At 52.3% G+C, this 27583-nt stretch overlaps 1 protein-coding gene across 1 annotated transcript; it reads left to right on the plus strand.

The window, feature by feature from the left end:
* Window positions 1–27583, plus strand: LOC129462538 (putative 3-phosphoinositide-dependent protein kinase 2). Its single transcript, XM_055242599.2, is given in 11 exon segments — window positions 1–603; window positions 605–686; window positions 4225–4267; window positions 4515–4652; window positions 8595–8739; window positions 9399–9496; window positions 20413–20488; window positions 24883–24951; window positions 25199–25295; window positions 27031–27236; window positions 27238–27583. Coding segments are annotated over 11 exon segments (1275 nt in total). The 5' UTR covers window positions 1–373; the 3' UTR covers window positions 27329–27583.

Below are 27583 nucleotides of genomic sequence, written 5' to 3' on the forward strand. Positions count from 1 at the left end.
TGCGTCCACCCTACTGCTGTGTCCGGTTTCCACTGGCTAGAATGGGACCTCACATTCTGTATTTGTCCCGATTGGCTGGCAACTTAGAACTTCTAAAAGAGGCAAAGGTAGAGGAAAACAAAGGAAGGAGGAAGTAACTTGTGGAATGCTGAGAAAGGTAAAAACAGTTTCAAACAAGGAAGACGAACAGACTATGGACCTAATATTTGATTGGACCAGTATAAGCATGTTAGGGCAAATACTTAGGCTAAATTGTGAGAGCTGAGAGTACAAAGTACATTGATTGTCACGGCTGGTCAATATTTAAGAGTGTTAGCACAGGTCTTTGAATACATTTTGCTTCTCAGAGCAGTTACTATTTATTCCTAATGAAATGGGGAGGAAAGTCTTTGAAGAAGAACCTCTACTTTACTTTTTACAGTCCCCCCAGTATGGTGCCGTGCCCATCCAGTCCACCGTGGTGTTATGTTCCTGCCCGTCCCCATCAATGGTGAGGACCCAGACTGAGTCCAGCACAGAACCTGGCATTCCTGGTGGCACCACGCAGGGCCCCGCCATGGACGGCACTGCATCCGAGCCTCAGCCCGACGCTGGCTCCCTGCAGGACGCCACCGCCGCAGCCTCGGAAGAAGCGGCCTGAGGACTTCAAGTTTGGGAAAATTCTTGGGGAAGGCCCTTTTTCCACGGTGAGTATTTGCTGCTGCTGGGTGTCAGACGCATGTGATTTCCTTGGGGAGGCTCACCTTCCTCGGGGCTTGCTGGAGACTCCCTCCAAGGCTGGTGTCCTTCCCGGCAGGAGGTCTCGGGCCCCTTGAGGGGTGTCACCTGTTGTGAACGCCACTTGAGTCTTTGGGGGCTGGGTACCCCCCAAGCAGATCACGTGATGAGTGGCTAAATATTTAACCCGGTTTCGTAGATGAGAACGTTAGACACATCTCGTGATGGTCTGCGGAGGTTTTTTCTAATGTAGTTAACTTCATTTTAACCTGGCATCAGCAGGTTACGTTCTGTGGCCTTGTGTCTCACTGGCAGGGCCCTGGGAAGCTGTTCTTGTTCTTAGATTGAAAGTTAATATCTCTCCAGAGGTTTTTGGGGACATTTATTGACCTTTTTTTATTTCTCTGTTTTGTTTTTTTAAATACATACAACAGTACGCTCTGGACATTTGCTGGAGACACAGCCTCCAGATTCTTCTGTCCCGAGTTTCACGAACAGAAGTATTGTCGCAGTACTGTCAAGTCACACTTGTTACCTGTCTCGGGGTGTTTTTTCCTCTGAAAGCAAAGAAATGAAGGTTCAAAGCAGCTGACATGGGACGTTTTGCTGACGTGGGACCCATGAAGCCGTGTGTGGTTGTGGATTTAGTGAAGGTTGTAACAGGTTCAGGGGAGGCCTGAGCAACTCGGGGTGCACTGTCTCCATCTGGGCCTCTATAAAGAGACAGAGTCCCGTGCTGCCAGAGTCGCATGGTCGCCAAGGTGGCCACCGTGTGTGTGTGCTAGGGCCATTCCAGGGAGCCCTGGGGGCACCTCGCTCTGGAGAGCCTGGGTGAGTTCCTGAATAATTGTTTCTTGCCTGACCTTTGTGAAGAAACTATATGTGAGGTTTATTTTCCTTTTTTTCTCTTTTTTACATATATGAAATTTTGCACAATGCAAAGAAAAACATGAAATATAGCTTACCCATATTCCCAACATATTGTTTTAATTAACGTTAACTTTTGCTGCCCTTACGCTTTAGATTTTTTCAATTGCAGGTTTTATGAAATAATTTTTTTATAAAAGGATTATGCCCTCATGAAAAGTCCCTTAACCATGAGACTAGTCCCCAAAGTGTGGGGACTCAGATCCTTTCAGAAAGAAGAAACTCTTTGGAAAACCTTGGGCATTGTGCATGGCTGCTTACAACCACCCAGTGAAAGAGGAGGCCTCCTCTTTTCTCAGCTTTACTTGTTTTTTGAGACAGAGTCTTGCTCTGTCGCCCAGGCTTGAGTGCAATGGCATGATCATAGCTCACTGCAGCCTCGACTTCCTGGGCTCAAGTGATCCTCTTACCTCAGCCTCCCAAGTAGCTGCAGTTACAGGAATGCACCACCGTGCCCAGCTAATTTTAAAATCTTTTGTAGAGACAGGGTCTCACTTTGTTGCCCAGACTGGTCTTGAACTCCTAGGCTCAAGTGATTCTCTCTCCTCAGCCTTGCGAAGTGTTGGGATTACAGGCGTGAGCCACTGTGCTTGGCCTCAGTTTTACTTCCCTATATTTCTCTCTTTAATTCAACTTTATTTTATTATGTATGTATTTATCCTTTTAGAAACAGGGTCTTGCTCTGTCACCTAGGCTGGAGTGCAGTGGTGTGATCATAGCTCACTGCAGCCTTCACCACGTGGGCTTAAGCGATCCTCCTGCCTTAGCCTCCTGAGTAGCTAGGACCACAGGCATGTGTCACCATACATGGCCCTTACATGTATCTCGACTGAAAAAGGAAGACTCATTTGTGAAACTGTGTGTTTCCCTGGGTTCTGGAGATGGGTGGAGAGCAGGCACTGTCCCTCCAGAGGCTGTGGTCCGTGTCTTTCTGAACCTGCACCAGGGAGGTGCCCGGGAGAGCACGGTGAGCCGGAGGCTCCTCCATGGGGCTGTTTGGAATCCACAGTACTGGGTCTTAGATTACATGTGCTACCCTCAGTTCTTTCTCAGCTTTCCTGAAATGGAGATCACATTAAAGTTGATTTCCCGGGGAGGGGGAAAGGACAGTGATAGTTAGGAGGCTGGGCAAGAGCCAGGTGCAGCACCGGAGAGCCGGGAGGCCCCCTGAGAACGGTCACAACCTCCAGGGAGGGACACGTCACGCGCCATTCTCTGGAAGAGGATCCTTCCTTCCTGTAGGAAACCTGCTTGTGAAGTGTTGAGTTTAGACAACAGAAAGATGACATCAGTATCCCCTTAGAAAGCGTTCCACTAAATATCAGTGCTCGCTCACAATTCTTTCTCCCTTTTTTCTACTTATGAAGCTAGCACGTGCTCTTGTGGAGAAATGTGACCTCCCAGAAACATGAGCTAGAGAGGGGAGCCCTGCCTGGCCCACTTCCCCTTTCTCCCCGGCAGCTGAGAGCCATCCATGCGTGGCGTATTCCTCTGGGAAGATCTTGAGTACGTAGAGTCCCCAGAATCCAACTTCATTCTTCTTGAGCGCCGCAGGGCGTCTCACTTGGTGCTTTCCAGGATCTCTTCTGACGTGTCCGTCAGGAGTCCTGCCCCGGATTGCAGCTCACAGCCCGGAGCCAGGTGGACCTGGCCCTGTGGCCTCCTGAAGGTCTTCCTGCCAGCTCCCAGGAATGTAACAGGGCGGGTTTCCTCTGCTCCCTGCTCCTTAGGCTGTCCCCCTGTGGGTGTCTTAGGAGACACTTGTGTACCACTTGGTGGTGGTGGGGCCTCCCTGGCACAGCTGTCTCATGCGCTCTGGCTAAACTTGGCTAAACTGTGGGCCCACCAGGAATTTCCAGTCCGGTGCCTCAGGGTGTGCCCCAGGCTAGTCCGAGTGGAGGGTCTCTCCGCTGTTTGGGATGCCTGCCCTGCTGGAGTGCTGTGTCTGGGAGGTGGGGTTTGAGTGCAGGACTCAGGGGTGCTAAGGGGAGGACAGGGCAGGAGGCCTGCTGCATCCCGGGAAGGTGGCTCCCTCTTGTGGGCACGCAGGGCCATGCATTGTTGGTTTAGCTCCCTGCGTCCTTTACACCCAGGCTCTCTTCATGGTCTCCGCAAGCGCCCTCATACGAAATGTATGATAACAATTATTTCCAAAAATGAAAATTCAGGGCAGCCTTTGCAATGAATGTATACTAGAAGGACAAATTGTTTTCAAAGAAGCCCCTGTGCCCTACCACTTGTGGTGACACCACTGTGTTCCTGCTGTTCGTGAAGAGCGTGGCAGTCGAAGAGGCTCCTGAATTTATACTTGTGTTGCACCGTTAGGACTCTTAGCAGCTGATCAAGAAGCTTCTGAAAACAATGGAGAGATGGATATGTTTTCTCTTAGCTGTTAGAACACATTAACACGAGCATTGGCTTTTAGATCTACTTGTCAGTACAAGACCCAAAATATTTCACTGTAGATTCAAGTCTTCAGTGGGGACAGGAAGCGTGCGTGTGGGGCAGAGGGACTTGTCAGACCCAGTGTCCTGGTTATTACATTGCGTGTTTCTTTTTCTCCTTTTCTTTCCAAACCAGGTTGTCCTGGCTCGAGAACTGGCAACCTCCAGAGAATACGCGAGTGAGTATGGGCTGCAGGGAGCTGTGCGTCTGGGAGCAGGGCCAGCGGCGCCGTGCAGGGCAGCCGGGGTGGCAGGGCCGGGGTTTCTGCGCTGATTTCTGGGTACAGGACACTGTTGGCTTTAGAGACCACCAGGCTGGTGTATACAATGTTTGAAAGGCTGTAATTTGTACCAGTTACTTTGTGAGTCATGTCTTTAGTGTTTTTTGTTGTTTCTGATAGTAACTCACTTCTCTCTCACCTGAAGTTAAAATTCTGGAGAAGCGACATATCATAAAAGAGAACAAGGTCCCGTATGTAACCAGAGAGCGGGATGTCATGTCGCGCCTGGATCACCCCTTCTTTGTTAAGCTTTACTTCACATTTCAGGACGACGAGAAGCTGTGTATCCTTTGCGTGGTCGGTGCCGTCTGAAGCCACACCAGTCACCCCTCTCACTTGGAATCAGACCTTGTGTGTTCCCACAAGCAGCCCCGGCTCCCTGTCAAGTGCGGTCCCTCAGGCCGCTGACATTCAGGGAGGCAGCCGAGGCAGCCCCAGGGTGTGGCTGTGAGTCTGCACAGGACGTTACCTCCCGGAGAAGCCATTGATGTGGCTCCAGCACAGTCCCCTCTGCTGCGGCTTGCTTGGTCGCTGTCCCTTGCTCCCCTAGAACGCCATCTTTTCTGTTATTAAACCTTGGGTCAGGAATCCGGGAGGCAAGGCCCGGTGGAAGTTGGGGTGGGCCCCACCTCTGCCCCATCCAGCTGACCTGTGGGCCTGCCAGTGGCTGGGCTGGCCACGCCACACCGTCATCGCCCCCAGCAGGTGCAGTCTGCACCTGCTCTTTTCCTCCCCCGCCACCCTCCAAGCTGGCCCAAGTGTCGTGGCCTCCCCAACCTGCCTGGGGAAGGTCCTGAGTCCTCCCACCTGTCCTCCCCGTCTCTCCCGAGCACCAGGCTCTTCTGTGTTAGAGCTTTGTTCTGGCCTGCTCCCCACTCTTAGCACCATCCTGCAGCTCCTTCAGCTGCCGGCGGAGTGTGTGTGCTCTGTTTGTTTGGAGGCGCTTGCCAAGTGCAGGTTGATGGGTGATGGGGATGTGCTGGTATGCCGGTTGGCGTCTCTGCCCTCGAGAAGCTTCGATTTTGGTGGAGGAGCTGGACATGCACTGACTATCCGTGTCAGAGGCTTCCCGGCAGCAAGATGTGCTGCCAAGAGTCTTAGGGCTGGGTAGGGGCTGGCGGCAGTGTGGGGCTCTTTAAACTCCTGGGCAGGAGTGTGGGGTGGGGCATGAAAGGCTGTGGTGGGCTGGGCCCCTGAGCCGTGGCAGCCTGGCACTGACTCTGGACTTCCTTCTTTTTTTTTTTTTTTTTTTGAGGCGGAGTCTCGCTTTCTTGCCCAGGCTGGAGTGCAGTGGTGGGATCTTCGCTCACTGCAAGCTCCGCCTCCTGGGTTCACGCCATTCTCCTGCCTCAGCCTCCCGAGTAGCTGGGACCACAGGCGCCCGCCACCACGCCCAGCTAATTTTTTGTATTTTTAGTAGAGACGGGGTTTCACTGTGTTAGCCAGGATGGTCTCGATCTCCTGACCTCATGATCCGCCCGCCTTGGCCTCCCAAAGTGCTGGGATTACAGGCGTGAGCCACGGCGCCCGGCCTGGACTTCCTTCTCTTTGTGGCGGGGAATGTGGGGTTTGCTCTGGCTGCTCCTAGGCCAGGTGGGAGAATGGGCACGAGAGCAGGGGCAGGGGCAGTGGTCGAGGTCTTATGAACAGACTGGTCAAGAGAATGGAGTCAGGGGCAGCTCCTGGGAGTTGGCCCTCAAGCCTAGTGCACAGTGGTGTCTGCTGCTGAGCTGGGAGAGACAGGGGCGGGTGTTAGGCTGGCATTTCATGCATCTGCTGGTGCCGCCATTCAGGTCTGAGTGGGCACTTAGGTGCTGCCAGCAGAGCTCCAGGAGGAGTCAGGGCCGTGAGGACTTTCACAGCGAGCTGGCAGGCTGCCCAGAGGTTGGCTCCTCTGTGAGTAGAGCCTGGGTTCCCCCAGTGCAGGGGTGAACACGAGGAGGGGCCCACCGAGGAGAGGAGATTGTGATGGGGTCTTGCTCCTGAGTTCGAATGACGGAGACCCAGAGGCCACGGGATCAAACGGTTTGTGATGGAGGGTGCTGGCTGCCCACCCAGGGGCTGTGAAGCGGTCGGGTGCACACAGCCTGACCCGTGGATCTGCCCTGTGCCAGTTGTTGATGGTGGGTAGGCAGTTTCTTGGGGAGACTGTTCAAGGAAGAATAAGAGGTGAGGAAATGGAGACGACGCAAGGTGCTTCCCTGGGATGTTGCCTAGAGAGGAGCAGGGCAGTGGCTGGGCAGCTGCTAGGCACGTGGCCCGGGGCGGGCTTTGCTGTTGGTTTGTGGAAGGATTTAGAGAATGCTGGCCTCCAGGCAGGCCTGCTGTCCTCCAGTGTCATCCCTGTTCCTGCCTCTGTCCCCCGCTCTCAGTGGCTTCACGGTATGTTCTGTCTCTCACCTTCACGTGCCCCGGGGCCCTGCATGTCTCTGCCCCCGTTTGAGCCACGGGAGTCCCTCTGGGTTTCCTTCCCGCAGAGCCCTCGGAACACGGCTGCTTGTTGGTTGTGAGGCTGCAACAGAATTGCACACCCTTGACCTCTCCCGTCCTCTCCTCCCGGGGGCTCAGAGTCCAGAGGAGAGCGAATCTTGCTGACTGATTTCCAAATGGGATTGGCCAGAGCAGTGCAGGTAGTGGGAACTCCAGGTCTTTGTCCAGTGATCCATGTTGCCCTTCGTCATTAAGTCAAATTCCAAAGCCGCGGGAGGTTGTGAAGGTTCACTCGCCCCTGACAGGAACGAGACCCAGGGACTTCTGCCCCACCAGGCATCCTCGGTGTGGGTTGCATTTAGAGATGGGCCTGGACAGGGGCCACTTTGGGCAGCCTTGGTTGCAAGTCCCTTCCCTTCTGGGTTTCTCCTCGTTGCCCTGAAGCTTCAGGTTCATCCTTGGTGGGAGATGATGGTACCCTGGCAAACAGAAGCCAGAACTGAGCAGGCAGGCTAGCCTGGCTCTGAGCACGAGCCCCCCTTCCTGGCCTCGAGAGCCACTGCTCAGGGCAGGCAAGGATTTGGGTCCCCGTGTCCTGGGCTGCCAGTAAGTGTGAAGTATCTGGAGGTTTCCGGTAATGGGGATGGACGTTTGCCGCTTTCAGGGGACTCTGCATCTGGGATCCATTTATTGTCGGTCTTAAGTCGTCTTGGAAAAGGAGGCTACAGATGGAGCCCAGAGGAGGGGGCCTCCCAGACACACTTCGTGAGTGTAGAAGTGCACGACATGGCTTTTGTCTTACAAAATGTGTCACTTGGCCAGGTGCGGTGGCTCACGCCTGTAATCCCGGCACTTTGGGAGGCCGAGGCGGGCAGATCACGAGGACAAGAGATGGAGACTATCCTGGCCAATGTGGTGAAACCCCGTCTCTACTAAAGATACAAAAATTAGCTGGGTGTGGTGCCTCGTGCTTGTAGTCCCAGCTACTCGGGAGGCTGAGGCAGGAGAATTGCTTGAATCCGGGAGGCGGAGGTTGCAGTGAGCCGAGGTAGCGCCACCGCACTCCAGCCTGGCGACAGAGCGAGACTGCATCTTAAAAAAAAAACAAAAGAAAATGTGTCACTTTATCCGCGGAAGGAGCCTGCATGGAAGGGGCAGTGCCACGCGTGGATGCGCAGCACATAAAGCCGGGGTCTCAGGGCAGGGGCTGCCGCGCTCTCCGACCCTGCTCCGCCGGCCCCCAGGATCTTTGTGCGTTGAAGCCTGCACGTGAGTTATACGCGCTTTTTGGTCGGGGTCCGTAGGCCCTGTCTCCAACGGTTCCCTTTCACTGAGGCTGTAGACACGGCCAGGGGCCAGAGGGGCAGTCGGGCTGAGAGGCTCTGTTCCTGTTTCCTTGAGACCGTGTAATGGTGTTCTTGATGAGAAACCCCTCATCATGCTGGTGCCTCGTCTTGGAGCTGGGGCCTGGGATGCCCGTCAGATCCAGTGACATGACTGTCTTGGGCCGCAGGTACTTTCAGTTTGCATTTAATTAAAAATTCTCATCAGACTTTTAAGGTTAGTTTTCAAAAAATGACTTTTACAAAATAAAAAACACGAGCCAGGCGTGGTAGCGCGTACCTACATTCCCAGCCACTTGGGTTGGTTAAGGTGGGAGGATCGCTTGAGCCAGGGAGGTTGAGGCTGCAGTGAGCTATGATTGTGCCCCTGCACTCCAGCCTGGGCAAGGGAGTAAACCTGTTCCAAAACAAAACAAAAGGTTTTTACACTTCCTTAACTGCACAATATTCAGATTTCGGCCTTAGTTATGCCAAAAACGGAGAACTACTTAAATATATTCGCAAAATCGGTTCATTCGATGAGACCTGTACCCGATTTTACACGGCCGAGATTGTGTCTGCTTTAGAGTACTTGCACGGCAAGGGCATCATTCACAGGTAACCTCGGGGGTGGCTGGGTGGGGTTTGCAGGACGTCAGTTTAATGATCAGGGCCAGTGACCGTTTGGCTCACAGGCCACAGCTGATGCCCAGATGGCCCCCGCCCTTGAGGTCAGCCTGGTTGGAGTGCTCTCTGGATGGGTGTGACTGAGATGCCTGCCTGTGCCACAGCCTGATTGCCAAGGCGAGGCCACACGTCCGTGGAGCGCTGACGTGGAGAGGCTCTCCTGCAAATACCACATCCAATGGCTGCGTGTCTTTCCTGGCGAGCTCATGACTCTTTTCACCATCTTGACTGATGCTTGTTATCTTTTTCAGTTGTAGCTTCTGTGTGTACTTCTTTCTGGTCTCATTTTTCGTGAGTTTCTGATAAAGTCAGCTCAGAAGTGTGCATAGCTTTCATTTTGTGCGTTAAAGATGATAGATTTTACTTCATTAAAAAGCTAGTTAGAATGACGTGGAGATGTGAGGTGGTGAATCCCCACTGTGTACAGTCCACACTTGTTGCTTGTGAGCTTTAGGCCTGTAGCCCTGGTTGTCAGTCTGTAAGGATCATATGCAGTCATTCGTTCATTTTGTTTTCAGCAAAATTTAGAGTACGTAATAATGTTGCTGTTCTAAGTATTTCTTCTCAAATGTGAAAATCTACTTTTACAGGGACCTTAAACCGGAAAACATTTTGTTAAATGAAGATATGCACATCCAGATCACAGATTTTGGAACAGCAAAAGTCTTATCCCCAGAGAGCAAACAAGGTGTGTGAGTTTTATTTCTAGCAGAGCCTGGCTCTGTGCTTAAGATGGAAAGCGACTTCTGAGGAGTGTGTTGCATTGTGTCATCTTCATCAGCGACTGAGGTGGGGACACCGTGGCTGTTCTCAAACAGATCTTGAACTTTCTCTGGGCAAGACCCTGCCATGCCAGCAGGTCTTCCTGGGGGCCCCAGGCAGTGTGTGTTGGTGTAGAGCGGGAGGTCACTGGTTCTCCTCGGCGCCTGCTCTGGTTCATCCTCCCCTGCTTGTCTTCTGGACAGTGCAGGGGCCACATGCGTACCCAGCCACCCGCGTGCAGGACGTGGAGCCGGTGTGGTCAGCTCCTGGCTCCTCCTGCCTGTATTGCAGGTAGTATCCGGGGGCGCACATCCCCGTACCTCAGTGCCCTCCCTCCGTTACCTCTCCCTCTGTCTCCCTGCTGGCCACGTGCATGTTTGTCATCACAAAGCCTCCGAGTCCTGCTCCCAAGGGTACTTTCTAGCCTTGGACCATGTTGTGACAACTCCATCGGAGATGTTGCTGAAAGTCCACTTGGGCCAGAGAAGTGGCCTAGGTTGTCTTAGCCGGCCAGGGGCGTCTCGATGCCCTTCAGGTGCTTATTGGGTAGAAATCACAAACTCTGGAGGCGTAAAGAAAGGCAGTTGACATTCTGAAGACTGCTCCGGAGTGCTGGGTAGAGAGAAGATAAAGCCTTGGGATGAGGTTTGGGGAAGCTGAAGGCTGTTGTGTGCATTATAAGTGACCTTGAAGATGAACCTCGGGTGATTGCTGGAGTCTGTCTGGGTCAAGAGGCTGGGTCCAAGGGCCTCCAAGTGGTGCATGGGCCTCTGCCTGGGCTTGGGGTGCCCGTCAGAGAAAGGCCTCCATAGAGGGCTCTGTGGGGGTGAGAAGTACTGGAGCCCGGTTTGGAGGGACGTGAGTGCAGGTTTGTTGCTGGAGGAAAGATTCAGACAGAAGTGACCATGTTGTTGTAGCTGCTCTCGTGTGGCAAAGGGGAACCGTGAGCATCGAGCGGTGGTGGTTCCGGCGTCGTCTCCGCGGACGGCCAGCTGGCCCCCAGTAGCTGGAGGAGAGCACAGCTGGGTGGAGAGCAGGCCCTTCAGCAAGGCAGGCACTCCGGACTCAGCTCGGCTTTTCTGTTTCTTAGGAATTGGCCCTGTATCTGTGTGCTGGGAGGCACCCAGCTGGTGCCTGTGGGGCCTCTCTTGGCGCCTTGAGGTAGTTGCTCCTTTCCTCCACCGGGCCTTATCTCTCCCTTCTGGGCGTTTCCAGCCCTGTGTTTTCACACCCAGGGCTCTGGCTAAGATTCTGTCAGTTGGTGCTTTCATCTCTGCACAGTCGTGGAGGCCCTAAGACCTTGTCTTGGGTCTGGGAACTTCTCTGAGAATCCTCAAACATCACCCTGGCTGTGCATGGGGACTCACACCTGTAATCCTAGGCCTTTGGGAGGCTGAGGCAGGAGGATCGTTTGAGGCCAGGAATTCGAGGCCAGCCACTGGTCAACGTGGTGAGACTCCATATCTACAAAAAAGCCAAAAATCATCCTGGTGTGATGGCACCCACCTGTAGTCCCAGCTACTCGAGAGGCTGAAATGGGAGATTGATGATGCAGTGAACTGGGATGATCCCACTGCACTCCAGCCTGGGTAACAGAGCGATCAACTGTTAAAAAATAGTAGTAATAAATACAAAATAAAAGAAGCCTGTGATCCCAGCACTTCGGGAGGTCGAGGCGGGCGAATCACGAGGTGAGGAGATGGAGACCATCCTGGCTAACATGGTGAAACCCCGTCTCTACTAAAAATATAAAAAATTAGCTGGGCGTGGTGGTGCGCGCCTGTAGTCTTAGCTACTCAGGAGGCTGAGGCGGGAGAATCGCTTGAACCCGGGAGGCAGAGGTTGCAGTGAGCCCCGATCGTGCCACTGCACTCCAGCCTGGGCAACAGAGTGACACTCCATCCCATAAATAAATAAATAAATAAATAAAACACATCACCCTTTTGGGGCTAAGACTGAAACTAGCAGTCAAGCCGGAGCCTCTTGTTTTCTAAGGTGGCTTAGTTCTGCTGCCATCCGCTGCCTTTTGTAGCCCTGCTCCCCTCCCCGTCCAGTGCCATGCCAGAATGCGCACCTCCCTCCCAAAGCTGCACAAAGCCAGGGCGGTCTTCCTGGCGTCTCAGACGTGCCCTGAAACCTTGATGTGTTTGACTCATTCCTGTTAAATAGTAACCGTCTTACTGACGGGTAATCTTACTTCTGTGTACACAGTGTAACCTCATATCCCTCAGTGTTGTCTGTGACAAAGTTGAACCAAACAGGAACTTCTGTCTCGTAAGCTTTCTTAGGATCTGTCCGTGTCCTGCTGTCCTTGTGCTGACTTCCTGCCCAGAGATGAGCCCACAACATTCCGTGGGGTCAGGAGCGCTGCGGGCTGGCTCTGCCCACAGTCAGTCCCGGGAACCGCTCCCTGGGCTGTGCCCGCAGTCAGCCTCAGGAACCACCTCCCAGGGCTCTTCCCTTCATGTGGATTTTCTTTTTTTTCCCCCCTCCCTTATTCCAAGGCTTTATTTATTCATAATTGCAACTTTTATTTTAGATTCAGGGGATCCACGTGCAGGTTTGTTACGTGGGTAGATTTTCTTTAGAATCTGGTGTTTGGCACAGGGATAGTCTTGTTGCCCTGTAGCCACTTAAAAAAAATAGGCATCGAAGCGCGCTGATGAAATAGGGAAATAGCTTGGGCACAGTGGCTCACCTGTAATCCCAACACTTGGGGAGGCCGAGGCAGGTCGATCATCTGCGCCCAGGAGTTTGAGACCAGCCTGGGGAACACGGCAAAACCCTGTCTCTACGTAAGATAAAAAACAAAAATTAGCTGGGCGTGGTAGAGCGTGCCTGTAGTCCCAGCTACTCAGGAGGCTGAGGTGGGAGGATCACCTGAGCCTGGGAGATTGAGGATGCAGTGAGCCGTGATCCTGCCACTGCACTCCAGCCTGGGCGACAGAGCAAGAGCCTGTCTCTGGAAAAGAAAGAAGAAATCATGAAATAAACCTTTGCTTTTTGGTAGCAGGAGGCTAAAAGTCTTTACGTCGTTGTAAACCAGGGCCAGTTGCTTGTGTGTATAGATGAGTTGGTGGTTCTTTTCCCCTTCTTTGAGGAAAAGGAAAAAACTATAATTTATGTGGAGGATTAATTTTAGTAACATTTTCTGTTTGAGGTAGTTCCGTATCTTGGAATGTATTCCTGCGTTGACTTCTTTTGTGCAGAGATGGCTTCCCCAAAACATCTTCAAATCTAGAATAAAAGTGTTGATGGGAGCAAGGCATAGCGAGGTTCCTTACCTGTGCAGCAGCTGTGCCACACCCTCCTCCTAGAGGGAGGCAGGTTTTCCCATCATTCCTGTGAGGTGGGTAGGGTGGCCCCGTATCTGCAGGGGGAGGTGGTGGGAGATGGAGCAGGGCAGTGGTGTGGGCTTGGGAGATTGAGGAGGACCTCCTGGCAGAGAGGTCTTCTGCCTCCTCTCCGTGTACAGGAGCCTGTGGATGTATCTTGGTGAGGGCAGCTGACTCAGTAAGCTTCCCACCTGGGCTGTCTCTGGCCTGTGCCCTCTATGCAAGGACCTCGGGGAGCTCGGGGTGTCCTTGGAGGTTCAGACTTGGGGTGGGGTTTGGAAACCTGTGTTCTGACCTGTGCAGGCCTCTCTGGTACGCAGCCAGGTGTGGAGGCACGACTCACCAAACAGGAAGGAGAGGAAGGCCACAGGTGTGGGAGGGCTGGGTGGACAGGGTGGACGCTGTGGGTTTCAGGTGTGGGCGGGGCTGGCTGGAGAGGGTGGATGCCTTGGGCTTCAGTCACTACAGTGGCTCCTCTGTCCCCATCTGTGCATGGCCATCGTCCAGACCCTCAGACTAGCCGCCATTGCGCTTCCCACTGTGCTGTGGACTCCAGATGCTCTCCTGAGGGCCACAGCTGCCTTGAGCTTGCCGCCATTCTAGCTTAGGCTGGATCACCCACCCCCGGCACAGAGAGGAGCTGCCTTCAAAATGGATTTTCCCGCATGATGGAAAGTGGAATTTGCATAATAAAAGAGAGAGTCCCCATTCTCCCATCACCAAGAGCAGCTCTTCCCCTCTTCACATGGTTTATTTTGGTGTTTTCCAGGTTGGCATTCATTTAGGATTGGTTATGATGCATGGGGCTGGGGAGAATTACTGCTTATTGTAAAAAATTCACTCCGTACTGGTGACCTGATGCCCAGCATCCTCAATTGGTTTTCCCTGTAAAAATTCCAGTATGTATCCCTAAAATACAAATCTTTTTAAAAGCGTACCCACAATACCATACTGTTTGATACATAGAAATGAGCAGTAATAGCTTCATATCTCAGCGTCCAGAGTTATCTTTCCAGTTGTTTCATGTACATCATCATGTTTTGTTGCTCACTCGAACAGGATTCAAATAAGTTTTGCGCAATTTCATTTTTTAATGTTTTCTTTTTATTTTGCCATTAAATACTCTCCTATCCAAACCCATTTATTTTAATCTGTAGCTTCCCCCATTTTAATTTTTTCGCTTGCAGTTTGTTGAAGAAACAGGTCATTTGCATCTGTGTGGCGTTGTTGAACGTGGTCCTCTCTCCTGGCCACTGCATCACATTCAGAGTTGATTCTCCCCTCCCTGTTCAGAGACTGGTGGTGGGTGTTCTTTATCTGGCATCTCCCTGTGACAGCAGCAGCATTTATGGCCATAACTGGCCTAAATTCATTAACTCATTAGAGAGTGCAGAAAGGTCACAGCCTGATACATTCATGAGATGGAATTCATTAAAGAGAAACTTCTCCCCAGTAACTTTTGGGTTAACTCGTGGTATCATCTGGAAAGGAAAAGTAGGATAAATGCGTCTTTCCCCTTTTCATGCCATTTTTGAAAACCACAAATTGGTTCACCATTCTTTTCCAATGATGATTAATTCATTAAAAAGTTATTACCCTTCCTCACACCATACACAAAAGCTCACTCCAGGACCAGGCGAGGTGGCTCACACCTGTAATCCTGGCACTTTGGGAGGCTGAGGCGAGTGGATCACCTGAGGTCGGGAGTTCGAGACCAGCCTGGCCAACGTGATGAAACCCTGTCTCTACTAAAAATACAAAATTTACGGCTGGGCGCGGTGTCTCACGCCTGTAATCCCGGCACCTTGGAAGGCCGAGGCAGGCGGATCACCTGAGATCAGGAGTTCGAGACCCGCCTGACCAACATGGTGAACCCTTGTCTCTACTAAAAATACAGGTGTGTTTTTAGCTAGGTGTGGTGGTGCATGCCTGTAGTCCCAGCTACTCATGAGGCAGGAGAATAACTTGAACCTGGGAGGCGGAGGTTGCAGTGAGCCGAGATCCACACTATTGCACTCCAGCCTGGGCAACAAGAGCGAAACTCCATCTCAAAAAAAAAAAAAAAAGAAAAAAAAATTAGCCAGGTGATTCCTGTGATCCCAGCTACTTGGGAGGCTGAGGCAGGAGAATCGCTAGCACCTGGTAGGCGGAGGTTGCGGTGAGCCAAGATCACGACACTGTGCTGCAGCCTGGGCAACAGAGCAAAACTCCATCCCTGCGCCTCCCATCTCCCCGCCTCAACAACAACAAAAAAAAAACAAAAAAAGTGACTCCAGGCCAGGCGCGATGGCTCACGCCTGTGATCTCAGCACTTTGGGACGTTGAAGCTGGTGGATCACTTGAGGTCAGGAGTTCGCGACTAGCTGCCCATCTCTAGTAAAAATACAACAATTCGCCAGGCATGGTGGTGTGCGCCTGTAATCCCAGCTATTTGGAGTGGGGGCTGAGGCAGGAGACTCACTCGAACCTGGGAGACGGAGGTTGCAGTGAGGCGAGATCGCACCACTGCGCTCCAGCCTGGGCGGCGGAGTGAGACTCCATCTCAAAAAAAAAAGTTCACTCCGAATGCATTAGAGGTCTGAACGTAAGGGCGAAAACTATGACACTCTTAGAAGAAATTATAGGATTAAATGTGACAATTGGGTTAGGCAGTGTTTTCTTAGATACACTGCCAAAAGCATAAGCAACCAAGAAAAGGATGAGTTAGATTTGTATCAAGTTTAAGCACTTTTGTGCTTCAAGTGATATCACGAAAGTGAAAAGACCCACCGAATAGGAGACACGATCTGCTAATCGTCTATCTGATAAGGCATTTGTATCCAGAATGTAAAGAACTCAGAGGGAGAAAAAAAAATAAAGCACGGAACAAAGGGTATTATTAGACATTTTTCCAAAGGAGAGATACACAAATGGCCCATAAGCACATGCAAAGTTCCTCAACATTATTAGTCATTAGGAAAATGCAAATCAAAACCACAGGGTGATACTACCTCACACCCACTAGGATGGCTGTGATCAGAAGACAGATAATAACAAATGTTAGCAAGGATGTGGGGGGATTGGAACCCACGTATGCGGTGGGTGGGAATGTCAGATAGTACAGCTACTTTGGAAAACAGGCTGGCAGCTCCTCAAAAGGAAATAGAATTACCATATGACCCTGCAGTCCCACTCCTAGGTATGAGCCCAAAAGAAGTGAAAACACACATTCAGACAAAAACAGGTGCTAGAATGCCCATAGCATTATTCACAGCAGCCAAAAGGTGGAAACGACGCACGTGTCATCAGATGAGTGGATGAGTGAGTGGCGTGTCCACACAACGAGGGAATCTTCTCCAGCTCTAAGGAAGGATGAGGCACCCATGCACGCTGCCATGCAGATGGGCCTCGAAAAACACTGCCCTCAGTGAAAGCCTGCCGGGATGAGAAGGGATGGCGTTGAGTCTAGAGATGAGCTTACGAGGCGTTACCATTGTTAACCCATGTTAAGTCTTCTGAGCTATCAACGTGGGATGTCTTTCTGTTTATTTAGATCTTTCTTTCAAAAACACTTTGTAGTTTTCAGAGTATAACCTTTATGCTTCTTTTGTTACATTTATTCTTATTTATTTTTAATGTTATCCTAAATAGAATTATTAGCTGGGCATGGTGGCTCACACATGTAATCCCAGCACTTTGGGAGGCCAGGGTTGGTGGATCACCTAAGGTCAGGAGTTGGAGACCAGTTGAGGTGGGAGGATCGCTTGAACCCGGGAGGCGGAGGAGGTTGCAGTAAGCTGACCTCACACCACTGCACTCCAGCCTGGGCAACAGAGTGAGACTGTGTCTCGGGAAAAAAAAAAGAGTTGTGAATTTTCTTCCCTTCTTTTTCTTTTTCTGTTTTTTTTTTTGAGACGGAGTTTCACTCTTGTTGCCCAAGCTGGAGTGCGGTGGTGCGATCTCGGCTCACTGCAACCTTCGCCTCCCGGGTTCAAGCGATTCTCCTGCTTCAGCATCCCGAGTAGCTGGGATTACAGGTGCACACCACCACACCTGGCTAATTTTTTGTGTTTTTAGTAGAAACGGGGTTTCACCACGTTTACGGATAAGGTGGTCTTGAACTCCTGACCGCAGGTGATCCGCCTGCCTCGGCCTCCCAGAGTGCTGGGACTGTGAATTTTATTTTCGGATTGCTCCTGGAAATTGTGTGGAAATGCAGTTGGTTTTTCCTGCCCTGCACCCTGCTGAGCTCTCGTTAGTTGTAATAGCTTCTCAGTGGAGTCCGCAGGACTTTGTACACACAGGATCCTGTCATCTGTGATTCGAGCTCGTTTTATTTCTTCCCTTTCAACCTGGCTGCCTTTTGTCTTCTTCCTTAATTGTCCTGGCTGAGACCTCTCTCTAGTTTGGTGTTGGCTGGATGTGGTGAGCCGGGCACCCTGGTCTTTGGGAGAACGTGCAGTTTTTGGCCATCGAGCACGATGTTGGCCGTGGGCCGTGCGTGCCCTTTGTCAGGCTCTGGGCCCTCCCTTCTCTGCGTCGGCTGTTCCATACTTTTGTCCTGTAGAGGTGGGGAGTTTTTGTTAACTGCATTTTCTGCATCTGTCGAGATGATCCTGTGTTTTCCTTAGTGCTTTATTGTAATGAGATGCAATGCATTGCTTTTTGTATTTTGAACCAGCCTTGCACTGTGTCATACATCCTCTGGGTCATGGTGCCTAGTCCTTTTTAGATGTTGCCGCATTTGGTTTGCTGGTGTTTCGTCCAAAGGGTAGTCAGATTTTGTGGAGCGTTTTTCTGTGCTTCTTTGTGGGTTTATGGATAAGATGGCAGCCGGCACCCTTGGCTTTGAAGAGAGTGTAGGTGTCTTGTGAGCTCAGGATCACTTCTTCAGGTCTTTCCTCCCACTGCGCCTCCCAGTATGACTGGCAGATCTGAGGGACTATGGGTGGTCCATGGAGTTTCTTTGGTGAGGGTGGAGACAACAACCCAGCCGAGACCCCACTGTCTCTTTCCCCAGTGTCGGTAGCCCCGTGGCGTGCGGGGCCAGCAGCGGCCAGTGCGGGGCTCTGGGCCTGAGTTTCCAGCAGCTGGAGAGGTGTGAGCTTGGCCGGTCTCTGAGCTTCCAGGGAGAAGTAGCTAGGTGGTCTCTGAGGTTTCCTAACGCTCTGTCTGGGGCTCTCAGCTCGGATGTCACAGATAGAAGTCAGGGGACCTCTGAGGCTGGATGGGAGGAAATTACTAATTTTCACTAACCCTTGAGCAAAGCGTACCATTTCCTTCCAATGAACATCAGCAACAAATGTCTGTCATCAGAAGTCACGGGTGTTCCCACGTCCTGCTGCAGGGGTCCCATCACGGTAGTGACACCATGCCAGTTGTGCCGAGCACCGCTGCCGGGTTACTGCGGCGTGACCTGCTGCTGTGTCATGCAGGTCACGTATTACTACATCACAGATCCATTACTTCAATAATTTGATACGTGTATTGGATTATAATTGCTTTCTCCTATAGTCCTGTGTATGTTATGCATTTGGAACATTATTCCGAGGGTAGCCGTCTTCTCCACACTCTAGCGGCGCTGTTTGTCTCTAGATTAAACTAAGGACAGATGTCCTTTTCCAAGGGGATGACTTTGCGTATGCCCGGAGGCTCGGAGTCCCACCTTAAGGAAGGTGTGGCAGAGGAATCGAGGGTGAGGGTGGGCAAGCCCTGAGGAAAGAAGGGAGGGTGGGAAGACCCTGGGGGAGCTAGGAGCAGCTGAGGTTGGAGAGGGCAGGGAGGGATTCCGGGAGATCCCAGCCCATAGCTCGCTTGCTGGAAGCTTAGAACAGCAGCAGCAGCGAGGCTCCTAACAGCACGGCGGCTCACTATGCAGCGCTCATCGGAGAGATGGGGTGGGTGTTGGCCTCACAGATTTGCTTTGTGCGCACTGTGGCTGTTTAAAAACACATACGGCTCTGTGTGCTGCACGACAACCTCAGTCATTTAATTATGCGTTATATACATCTCTCCATAGGAAAAAAACATATTTTCAGACTTTTTAATAATGGCATTTAAAAAAGTACAAGTCACAAAAGCAACGCTCGATTATAGTAAGGAACGGAAACGCTGAACATGTAGGTGGAGCAAGTGGCGTCCCGTCCCGCCAGCAGACGCGGCCCTCGTCGCTGTGCCACGCCGGACCCTGAAGGACAGAGCATGGAGAGGGAGCTGCAGGGTCGGGGAGGCAAACATCTTTGTGACTTCTGATGCTCATTGGAAAACTGCCCCCAGAAGCGATGCCATTTGACAGCCCCACCCGTAGCGCTGCGTCTGTCCCCTCAGATCCCTGCCAGCGCTATGTATTTTTATTCTTTTTTCCCTTTGCCAATGTGATAGGCTGTCTTGTTTGAATTTGCATTTCTTTGATTCTTTGCAGGGTTGAATGGCTTCATTTGTTTTTGGCTCTTGGTTTGCTTTTCTTTCCTCTGGGCCTGCGGGGGCGGGGTGCGTGTTTGCGGATGTCCTTGGTGTTCTTGGCAGGATCATTGAGGGCCCTGGCAGGATGCAAATGCAGCCACAAAGTGTTTGTTTTTTGTTTATTACTTGAGACAGGGTCTGGCTCTGTTGCCTAGGCTAGAGTACGGTGGCGCCATTGTGGCTGACTGTGCCCTCAGCTTGCTGGGTTCAAGCGATCCTCCTTTCTCAGCCTCCCAAGTAGCTGAGACTAGAGGTGCACCACCATGCCTGGCTAATTCTTGAAATTCTTTCTAGACACGGAGTCTCCCTATGTTGCTCAGACTGGTCTCAAACTCCTGGCCTCCAGCAGTCCTCCTGCCTTGGCCTCCCAAAGCAGTGGGACTGCAGGCGTGAGGCACCGCACCTGGGCAGTCATGAAGTCCGCAGAAAAGCCATTCGCTGAAGGGAATGAGTCCCCGCAGCAGAAGCTGTGAGGTTCTCTGAGCTTTGCCGGAGGAGGGCAGGTGGAAGGGACAACTCGGAACCGGCCCACGGGCAGGGCTGGTGTGGGCAGCAGCTGCGTGGTAGCTCCGGGCCAGCTCGTGCTGTGGCTCTGCTCCGTCACAGCTCCTCTATGGAGGAAGGCCCTTGGGCTGGAGGCCTGAGTCTTGTTCCCTTTGTAGCGCCTCAGCTCCCAAGCTGTTTGTGATGGAAAGGAGGTTGTTTCTGGCCTGCAACTGTTTATTGTGTGCCTGGGCACGTTTGGATACCCCAGGTCCTGCAGTGAGCCAGCCAGTGCCATGTCCTCATGCCCTCCGTTGAGCGGGCGCCACCGGAAGAATGTACTGGCCATTTGTTTGCAGCTCGCTGTCCAGGCGCGTGTCGGGTGGGAGCACCAGGGTGCAGGGCGCCGGTGTCCAGGGGTCAGGCAGGCGTCTTTGAGCCGGTGAGCCGTGAGCCAGCCCTGGGGTGCCCTGGACAAGTCTGGCTCCTGGGGGTGCATGGTCCGCCATGTGCGACACCCACCGCGCAGCCCTTGATTGTCACAGATCGTGAGTCCGAGTGTGACCTTCTCTCTCCTCTGCAGCCAGGGCCAACTCATTCGTGGGAACAGCGCAGTACGTTTCTCCAGAGCTGCTCACGGAGAAGTCCGCCTGTAAGAGGTAACCACTTTCATCTAAGCCGTTCTTCCCTTTTCTTTAACATAGAAATTAATATTTGAGAGAGTGAATTTTGTGGCCTTTAAGTAGCTAAGCGTACTTGGAAAGAAATTAGCATTTCGCATTTTAAAGCGTATTTTTCGTGGCTTACACACACGTGATACGTTAGTGTTGTATTCTAAGCTTCCTGGGTTTGCTGATGCTTTCTGGTTGCAGATTGAATCGTTTGGGGTTTTTTTTGTTTTTGTTTTTTTGTTTTTTGAGATGGAGTCTCGCTCTGTCTCCAGGCTGGAGTGCAGTGGCGCGATCTCGGCTCGCTGCAACCTCCGCCTCCCAGGTTCAAGCAATTCTCCTGCCTCAGCCTCCCGAGTAGCTGGGACTACAGGCGCATGCCACCACGTCCAGCTAGTTTTTGTATTTTTGGTAGAGACGGGGTTTCACCATGTTGGCCAGGATGGTCTCGATCTCTTGAGCTCGTGATCTGCCCGCCTCGGCCTTCCAAAGTGCTGGGGTTACAGGCGTGAGCCACCACGCCCAGCCTAATCGTTTCTTTGGGAAAAACTAGAGTGAGGAAAGCGTGGCTGCCGTGTGCACGGAGCCCAGGCTTCCTTGGTGCTGCCCCCTGTCGGGGTGGAGGGCAGGGAGCCCGGCCTTTGGGTTGCTCGGCCACACACCAGCTGCAGTGGGACAGGGTCCCGCAGAGCGCAGGGAGGCCCTGGAGGGTGCGGGTATGGGAGGGGGGAGGCGTCCAGAAGGCATGAGGGTCTTTGAGAGACATGGCTGGGCCTTGGTGGCAGCCTCCGTAGTGAAAATGAAAAAAGTGCAGATGGTACAGGGGCTGCAGGGCCGGTGCAGGTCAGGGAAGGGGAGAGCGGAGAAGCGCCAGCCAGGGGACCACCGGCGGTGTGGGGGAGGATGTCCAGGGAGCTGACGACAAGGGTTGGTGAGAAGTCTGAGGTGCTGTCTAGGGTGGCTGGGAGGCAGGCGGCAGGCTGAGAGGCAGCATCAGAGTCTGGAGTTTCAAGTCTAGGGAGCAGTTTTGTGGAATGAGGGTGGGGCTGGGGTTCCTCCTGTCCCGGGCCAGGCAAGTGCTGCTGAGGGCTGGCGTCAGCTTCGGCTGCTGGTACTCTCGTGAGTCGACAGGACCACAGGAGTCCCACGCTGCCACTCTCCTGCTCCGCCGGGTTACAAGGGGCCACCTTCCTGGAGTGAAGTGAGCCACTCTGAGAGAATGAATGATTCTGGGGGCGGCAGTTCCCAGACGGATTTCTGAGCTGGACAGCTTCAGGAAAAACTGTGGGAGGTGGGGCCGTGGCACAAACGTGATGGGAGGGTGGAAGCGCTCTGAGCACTCACTCAGGGTCTCGGCTGTCTCCAGGCTTTCTCGGTTTTGTTCTTTTAACTTTTTTTAACCAGCAGATACTGAGTTCTCTTTTTATTATTATTCAGTTATTTTTTAAAATAGAGATGGGGTCTTGCTGTGTTGCCCGATCTCGTCTTGAACTCCTAGGCTCAGGTGATCCTCCCATCTCGGCTTCCCAAAGTGCTGGGATTACAGGCATGAGACATGGCGGCCAGCCAGATACTGAGTTCTTAGCATGGCCGGACACTGCTTTAGGTCAGAGCTTCCCAGCTGGAGTGATTCTGCTCCCCAGGGGACACTTGGCCCTGTCTGGACAGTTGTAGTTGTCACAGCTGGAGCAGGGGTATGGCTGGCATCCAGCAGGGGAGGCAAGGATGCTCAGCATCCTGCGACGCAGAGGACAGTCCCTCCCGCAGGTGGGGGGCGCGACGTACCCGGCTTTCATAGTGCGTGTCGTCGCCACCTAAGAGCCAGCGTTTCCTTGTTTGTGGATTTTACTTTCAGAGTGGAGGCCACTTCAGCATTGGTGCAGAAAGGTCTCCAAGCTCTACGAACATACCCACAGCATCCTGCCCTCCGCGAAAAAGGAGGAATCTGTGTTCACATTTTCTCATTTGCGCGTTTCAGGTTCTCTGAAGGGATAGACACTGAACGGATGATGGTAGTTGTCTATGGGGTGAGGGAACAGGATTATGAGGAAGGCATTTCTGCATCTCTTTTTATGCTTTTGAATTTTTTAATCATGTGATATTAAACATAGTTAAGAACTTTTATTATAAAGAATTGAAAGAGGCCAGGCGTGGTGGCTCACGTCTGTAATCCCATTACTTTGGGAGGTTGAGGCTGGCAGATTGCTCGAGGCCAGGAGTTCGAGACCAGCATGGCCGACGTGGCGAGACCCTGTCTCTACTAAAAGTAACAAAAATTAGCTGGGCCTGGTGGCGAGCGCCTGTAGAACCCAGTTACTCAGGAGGCTGAGGCAGAGGCAGAGGCAGAGGTTGCAGTGAGCCGAGATTGCGCCGCTGCATTCTAGCCTAGGTGACAGGGTAAGACACTGTCTCAGAAAAAAAAAAAAAAGGGAAAGAAAGAAAAAAGAAAAATTAATTATGAAGAGTTTTTAGAAAATAAGTCTCCAATCCCACTTATAGTCACAGATAGTAATTGGACGCACAGGTATATGTCTTTCCAGTCATTTTTTCTATGCATTTTGTAGCTGTTGGAGTGGCTTTTATGCCATTCGAGTCATATTGGACAAGCGGTTTTGAGCCCTGTATGATTATATAATGGGCACTTCCCCAGGTCATTTGAATGACTTGTGGGTGTCTTGATCGGTGTGTGGTTTTCTGTCGCATGAACAGATTGTGGTTCATGGGACTGTTTCTGTACTGTTGTGTGTTGAAGGGGTTTCCATTGATTCACACACTGGCATGTGTCTGATGTGCCACCCAACCTGCACGGGCAGGAGGAGGTCTCTTTGCCTGGGGTTGGGGTGGGGGTGTCCTGTCGTCCCTCTAGTGGGCGAGACGGGGTGTGCTGGGCTGAGTGAGGGGCCGCCCTACATTCCTCGGTGTGGATTTCGGGAAGTGGCATGACTTGGTCTAACTGAACGTTTATTTGATACACCCTTGGTACATGTGTTTTCCAGAAGTGTAATACTGGCTTCCCCTGCTATTTTTTTTTTTTTTTTTTTTTTTTATGAGACGGAGTCTTGCTCTGTCACCCAGGCTGGAGTGCAGTGGCGCGATCGCCGCTCACTGCAAGCTCCGCCTCCCGGGTTCACGCCATTCTCCTGCCTCAGCCTCGCCGAGTAGCTGGGACTACAGGCGCCCGCCACCACGCCAGGCTAATTTTTTGTATTTTTTTTTTTTTAGTAGAGACGGGGTTTCACCGTGGTCTCGATCTCCTGACCTCGTGATCCGCCCGCCTCGGCCTCCCAAAGTGCTGGGATTACAAGCGTGAGCCACCGCGCCCGGCCTTTTTTTTTTTTTTTTTTTTTTTGAGACGGAGTCTCGCTCTGTCGCCCAGGCTGGAGTGCAGTGGCGCAATCTCGGCTCACTGCAAGCTCCGCCTCCCGGGTTCACGGCATTCTCCTGCCTCAGCCTCTCCGAGTAGCTGGGACTACAGGCGCCCGCCACCACGTCCGGCTAATTTTTTTGTATTTTTAGTAGAGACGGGGTTTCACCGTGGTCTCGATCTCCTGACCTCGTGATCCGCCCGCCTCGGCCTCCCAAAGTGCTGGGATTACAAGCGTGAGCCACCGCGCCCGGCCCTTCCCCTGCTATTTTTGTATCGTATTAAAAAATATATAAATTCTAAAGTAAGTGTTTATGATAAAACATCCAATAATTCACAGAGGTGAAAAGCTACCCCCAAAATCCCTTTCTGCTTAAATTCCACGCTCTGGAGAGGACCCCGTGAAGGTGCCAGGCACAGCTCTGCCCCCTGCACCCCTCTTCTCTCTGCTGCTTCCACACTGAAAGGCGGAGGCTCTGCTGCCTGTTTTCTTTTGTTGCTCCCCATTTGAACTAAACACTGAAGGAAGTCAAGTGTGAATGTTAACGGTCATTCATTTCGCCTGTGCTGCGCTTTCCTGCCCCTGTCGAACCCTCCACCAGCACTGACTGGAGGGTGCTTCCTTCAGCTTTCTTGGTTGTCTTACTGGAGCAGGGTCAGCCCCATCGTCTCCCATCCTGCCCCCTGCCTGGTCTGTAGCCACGTGGTGCCAGGAGTGAGCTCTGCTCTGCTTCAGGATGACAGGTGTGTGTGGATGTTGGTAAGCCCTGTTGGAAGCGGCGAAGCTCTGGGGACAGCTGAGCGACCGCCGGTGCCTGCTGCGTGCAGACCCTCTGGGCCCAGGCCGCAGGGAGGCTTCTCCAGAGGGCGGGCTCTCCACCCTCACACCCAACTGGTCTTAAAGGTCTAGAAGTGCGTTAGAGGTGAAACTGGGCCCGTGGAGACAGAGTGGAAAATGGACTGGGCTTGTCGCTTATATTTTACACATGTCTTTGTTTGTTTGTCTTCCCCTACCTTAAAGTTCAGACCTTTGGGCTCTTGGATGCATAATATACCAGCTTGTGGCAGGACTCCCACCATTCCGAGCTGGGTAAGGAGACAGCGTTGCCTGGGCCTTGGAGCCTGTTGGGGTGCACCCCACCGGCCGCCAGTCCCTCCCAGCAGCGAGGTGGGTGGGGGAGGGCAGCACTTGGTGCCGTGCCCAGGTGGGGGGCTCTCGGCGCGCAGGGCCGGGGTGCGTTTGCCGTGCTGCGAGGCCGGGGCGCTCATCCCTGCGTGTGGAGGCTTCTGGGACCCTGCCTGGGATGACTTTTTTTTTTTTTTTTTTAATTTTACAGAAACGAGTATCTTATATTTCAGAAGATCATTAAGTTGGAGTATGACTTTCCAGAAAAATTCTTCCCTAAGGCAAGAGACCTCGTGGAGAAACTTTTGGTAAATATTGTGAATTTCCTTTTGGAAAGGTGATCCCGGACACCCTGAGTCCTCTGAAACTGCTTTCTGAGTGGCTTTCCTGGAGGCTCCTGTGTTCACAAAAAATGGTGTTCTTAGGGTTAATAGTGAGGGTAGATAATTACATCTCGTCTCGCCAGGCACATTGGCTCACGCCGGTAACCCCAGCACTTTGGGAGGCTGAGGCAGGCGGATCACCTGAGGTCAGGAGTTTGAGACTAGCCTGGCCCATATGGTGAAACCCCGTCTCTACTAAAAATATAAAAATTAGCCGGGCACGGTGGTGGGCACCTATGATCCCAGCTACTTGGGAGGCTGAGGCAGGAGAATGGCTTGAACCCGGGAGGCGGAAGTTGCAGTGACTCGAGATCGCACCACTGTACTCCAGCCTGGGCGACACAGCGAGACGCCATCTCCACAAAAAAAAAAAAAAAAAAAACCCAAAACAAAAAAAAACAAAAACCCAAAGTTTTGAGTACCTATTTTCACTTCTCAGTATCTGCTGGAGAGTACCCGGTACCGTTCCCCACCCCCCGCCCCCTCCATCCACCACAGAGCAAGTGGACGGGGAGGCAGGCCCTGGGATCCTGTGCTGTCTCTCAAGGCTCGGCCCCTTTCCTCACACAGGTGAAAAGGAATCTCAGTCTCAAAATACAATGAACAGCAGCAAGGATTCTTTTACAGTGTATAGTTAAAAATCCTAAAACAAGAAAAATTGAGTAATTAACAAAGAGAGCGAATCATCACTGGGACCAGCACGCTCCTGCGGTTGTGGAGTGGGTGTTGCTGGGACCCTCGAAGGCCGCAGAGCTGTCTCCTCCAGGGACTGATCAAGCCCACACCGCAGCCCAGGGGAAAGAGGTGAGACAGGCTGGGAGAAGCCAGTGGCTGTGGAGCCCAGCGATCCTGGAGCCGCCTGCAGGGGCAGGACTCACCCCGCTCCCAGAGTCGTGGTAAGGAGGGATGTCCAGGGCCAAAAAGCACAGGAAGGTCAGGAAACTTCTGTCTCTAGAATATAAACTGATACACCTTTCCCAGGCTAACCTCTCTTCTCTGTTTTACCTGGGCTGGTCTTTCAAATTTTCCTGTAGCTGACTCTAAAGCTGAACTGTACAGATGTCACGAACTGGGGTCTACAGCCATCTGCACTGTCATAACCCCAGTCGCTCCAGCATCAGTAACTTAAAATGCTGTGCAGTGTTGGGCAAATGCTAAATGGTACAGTCATTTCCGTTTATTTTAAAATATTACTTTCTTTTATTATTCCTGCTACAGTAATTTCCTGTCAAGAATCAGGCACTTGGAAATTGAAAGAGACTTATAATGAGATGAGATAAATTTTTTTTTTTTTTTTTTTTTTTTGAGATGGAGTTTTGCTCTTGTCGCACAGGCTGGAGTACAATGGTGCAATCTTGGCTCACTGAAAATTCTGCCTCCCGGGTTCAAGCGATTCTCCTCCCTCAGCCTCCCGAGTAGCTGGGATTACAGGCATGCGCCACCACGCCCAGCTGATTTTTAAATTTTTAGTAGAGACGGGTTGTCACCATGTTGGCCAGGATGGCCTCGAACTCCTGACCTCAGGTGATCCGCCCACCTCAGCCTCCCAAAGTGCTGGGGTGACAGGTGTGAGCCACCACGCCCGGCTACCAGCTTTGGGTTTCTTTGGTCAGAATCACGTTTTCACCCTGGCAGTGACTTGTCTTGATTGTTACTTAAGGTTTTAGACGCCACAAAGCGGTTAGGCTGTGAGGAAATGGAAGGGTACGGACCTCTTAAAGCACACCCGTTCTTCGAGTCCGTCACGTGGGAGAACCTGCACCAGCAGACGCCTCCGAAGCTCACCGCTTACCTGCCGGCCATGTCGGAAGACGACGAGGACTGCTATGGCAACGTAAGCTGGCCGGGATGGCGGGTGAGGCGGGTGGCTTCATGCCCGTGCGCCAGACCCACATGTGATTTGTAGCCGAAAGGGGAGGGTGTCTCTGCCACTGCGGCAGGCCTGTTGGTGGTTGTAGTCTTTGCTGCCGTGAGGCAGTGGCGGGTGAGGTGCTGGGTGGGTCGTTTTTTCCTCATTTCCTTGGCCGTGAACAGGCTAGTGAGTTTCCACGCAGAGGGTGCTGCTAGAACCGGACACCGAGCACCCCCGGCACTGGCCCCGGCGTCCCAGGTACGGGGCCTCCTGCCCGGCCTGTCGCATCTGCGCTTGGCTTGGTGCTTGTACAACTGTGCGTCCAAGATGCTCCAGAACACTGTCTGTCTTTCCACAGAAA

The sequence above is a fragment of the Symphalangus syndactylus genome, chromosome 14 (genome assembly GCF_028878055.3).
Source record: "Symphalangus syndactylus isolate Jambi chromosome 14, NHGRI_mSymSyn1-v2.1_pri, whole genome shotgun sequence".
Taxonomy (NCBI): Eukaryota; Metazoa; Chordata; class Mammalia; order Primates; family Hylobatidae; genus Symphalangus; species Symphalangus syndactylus.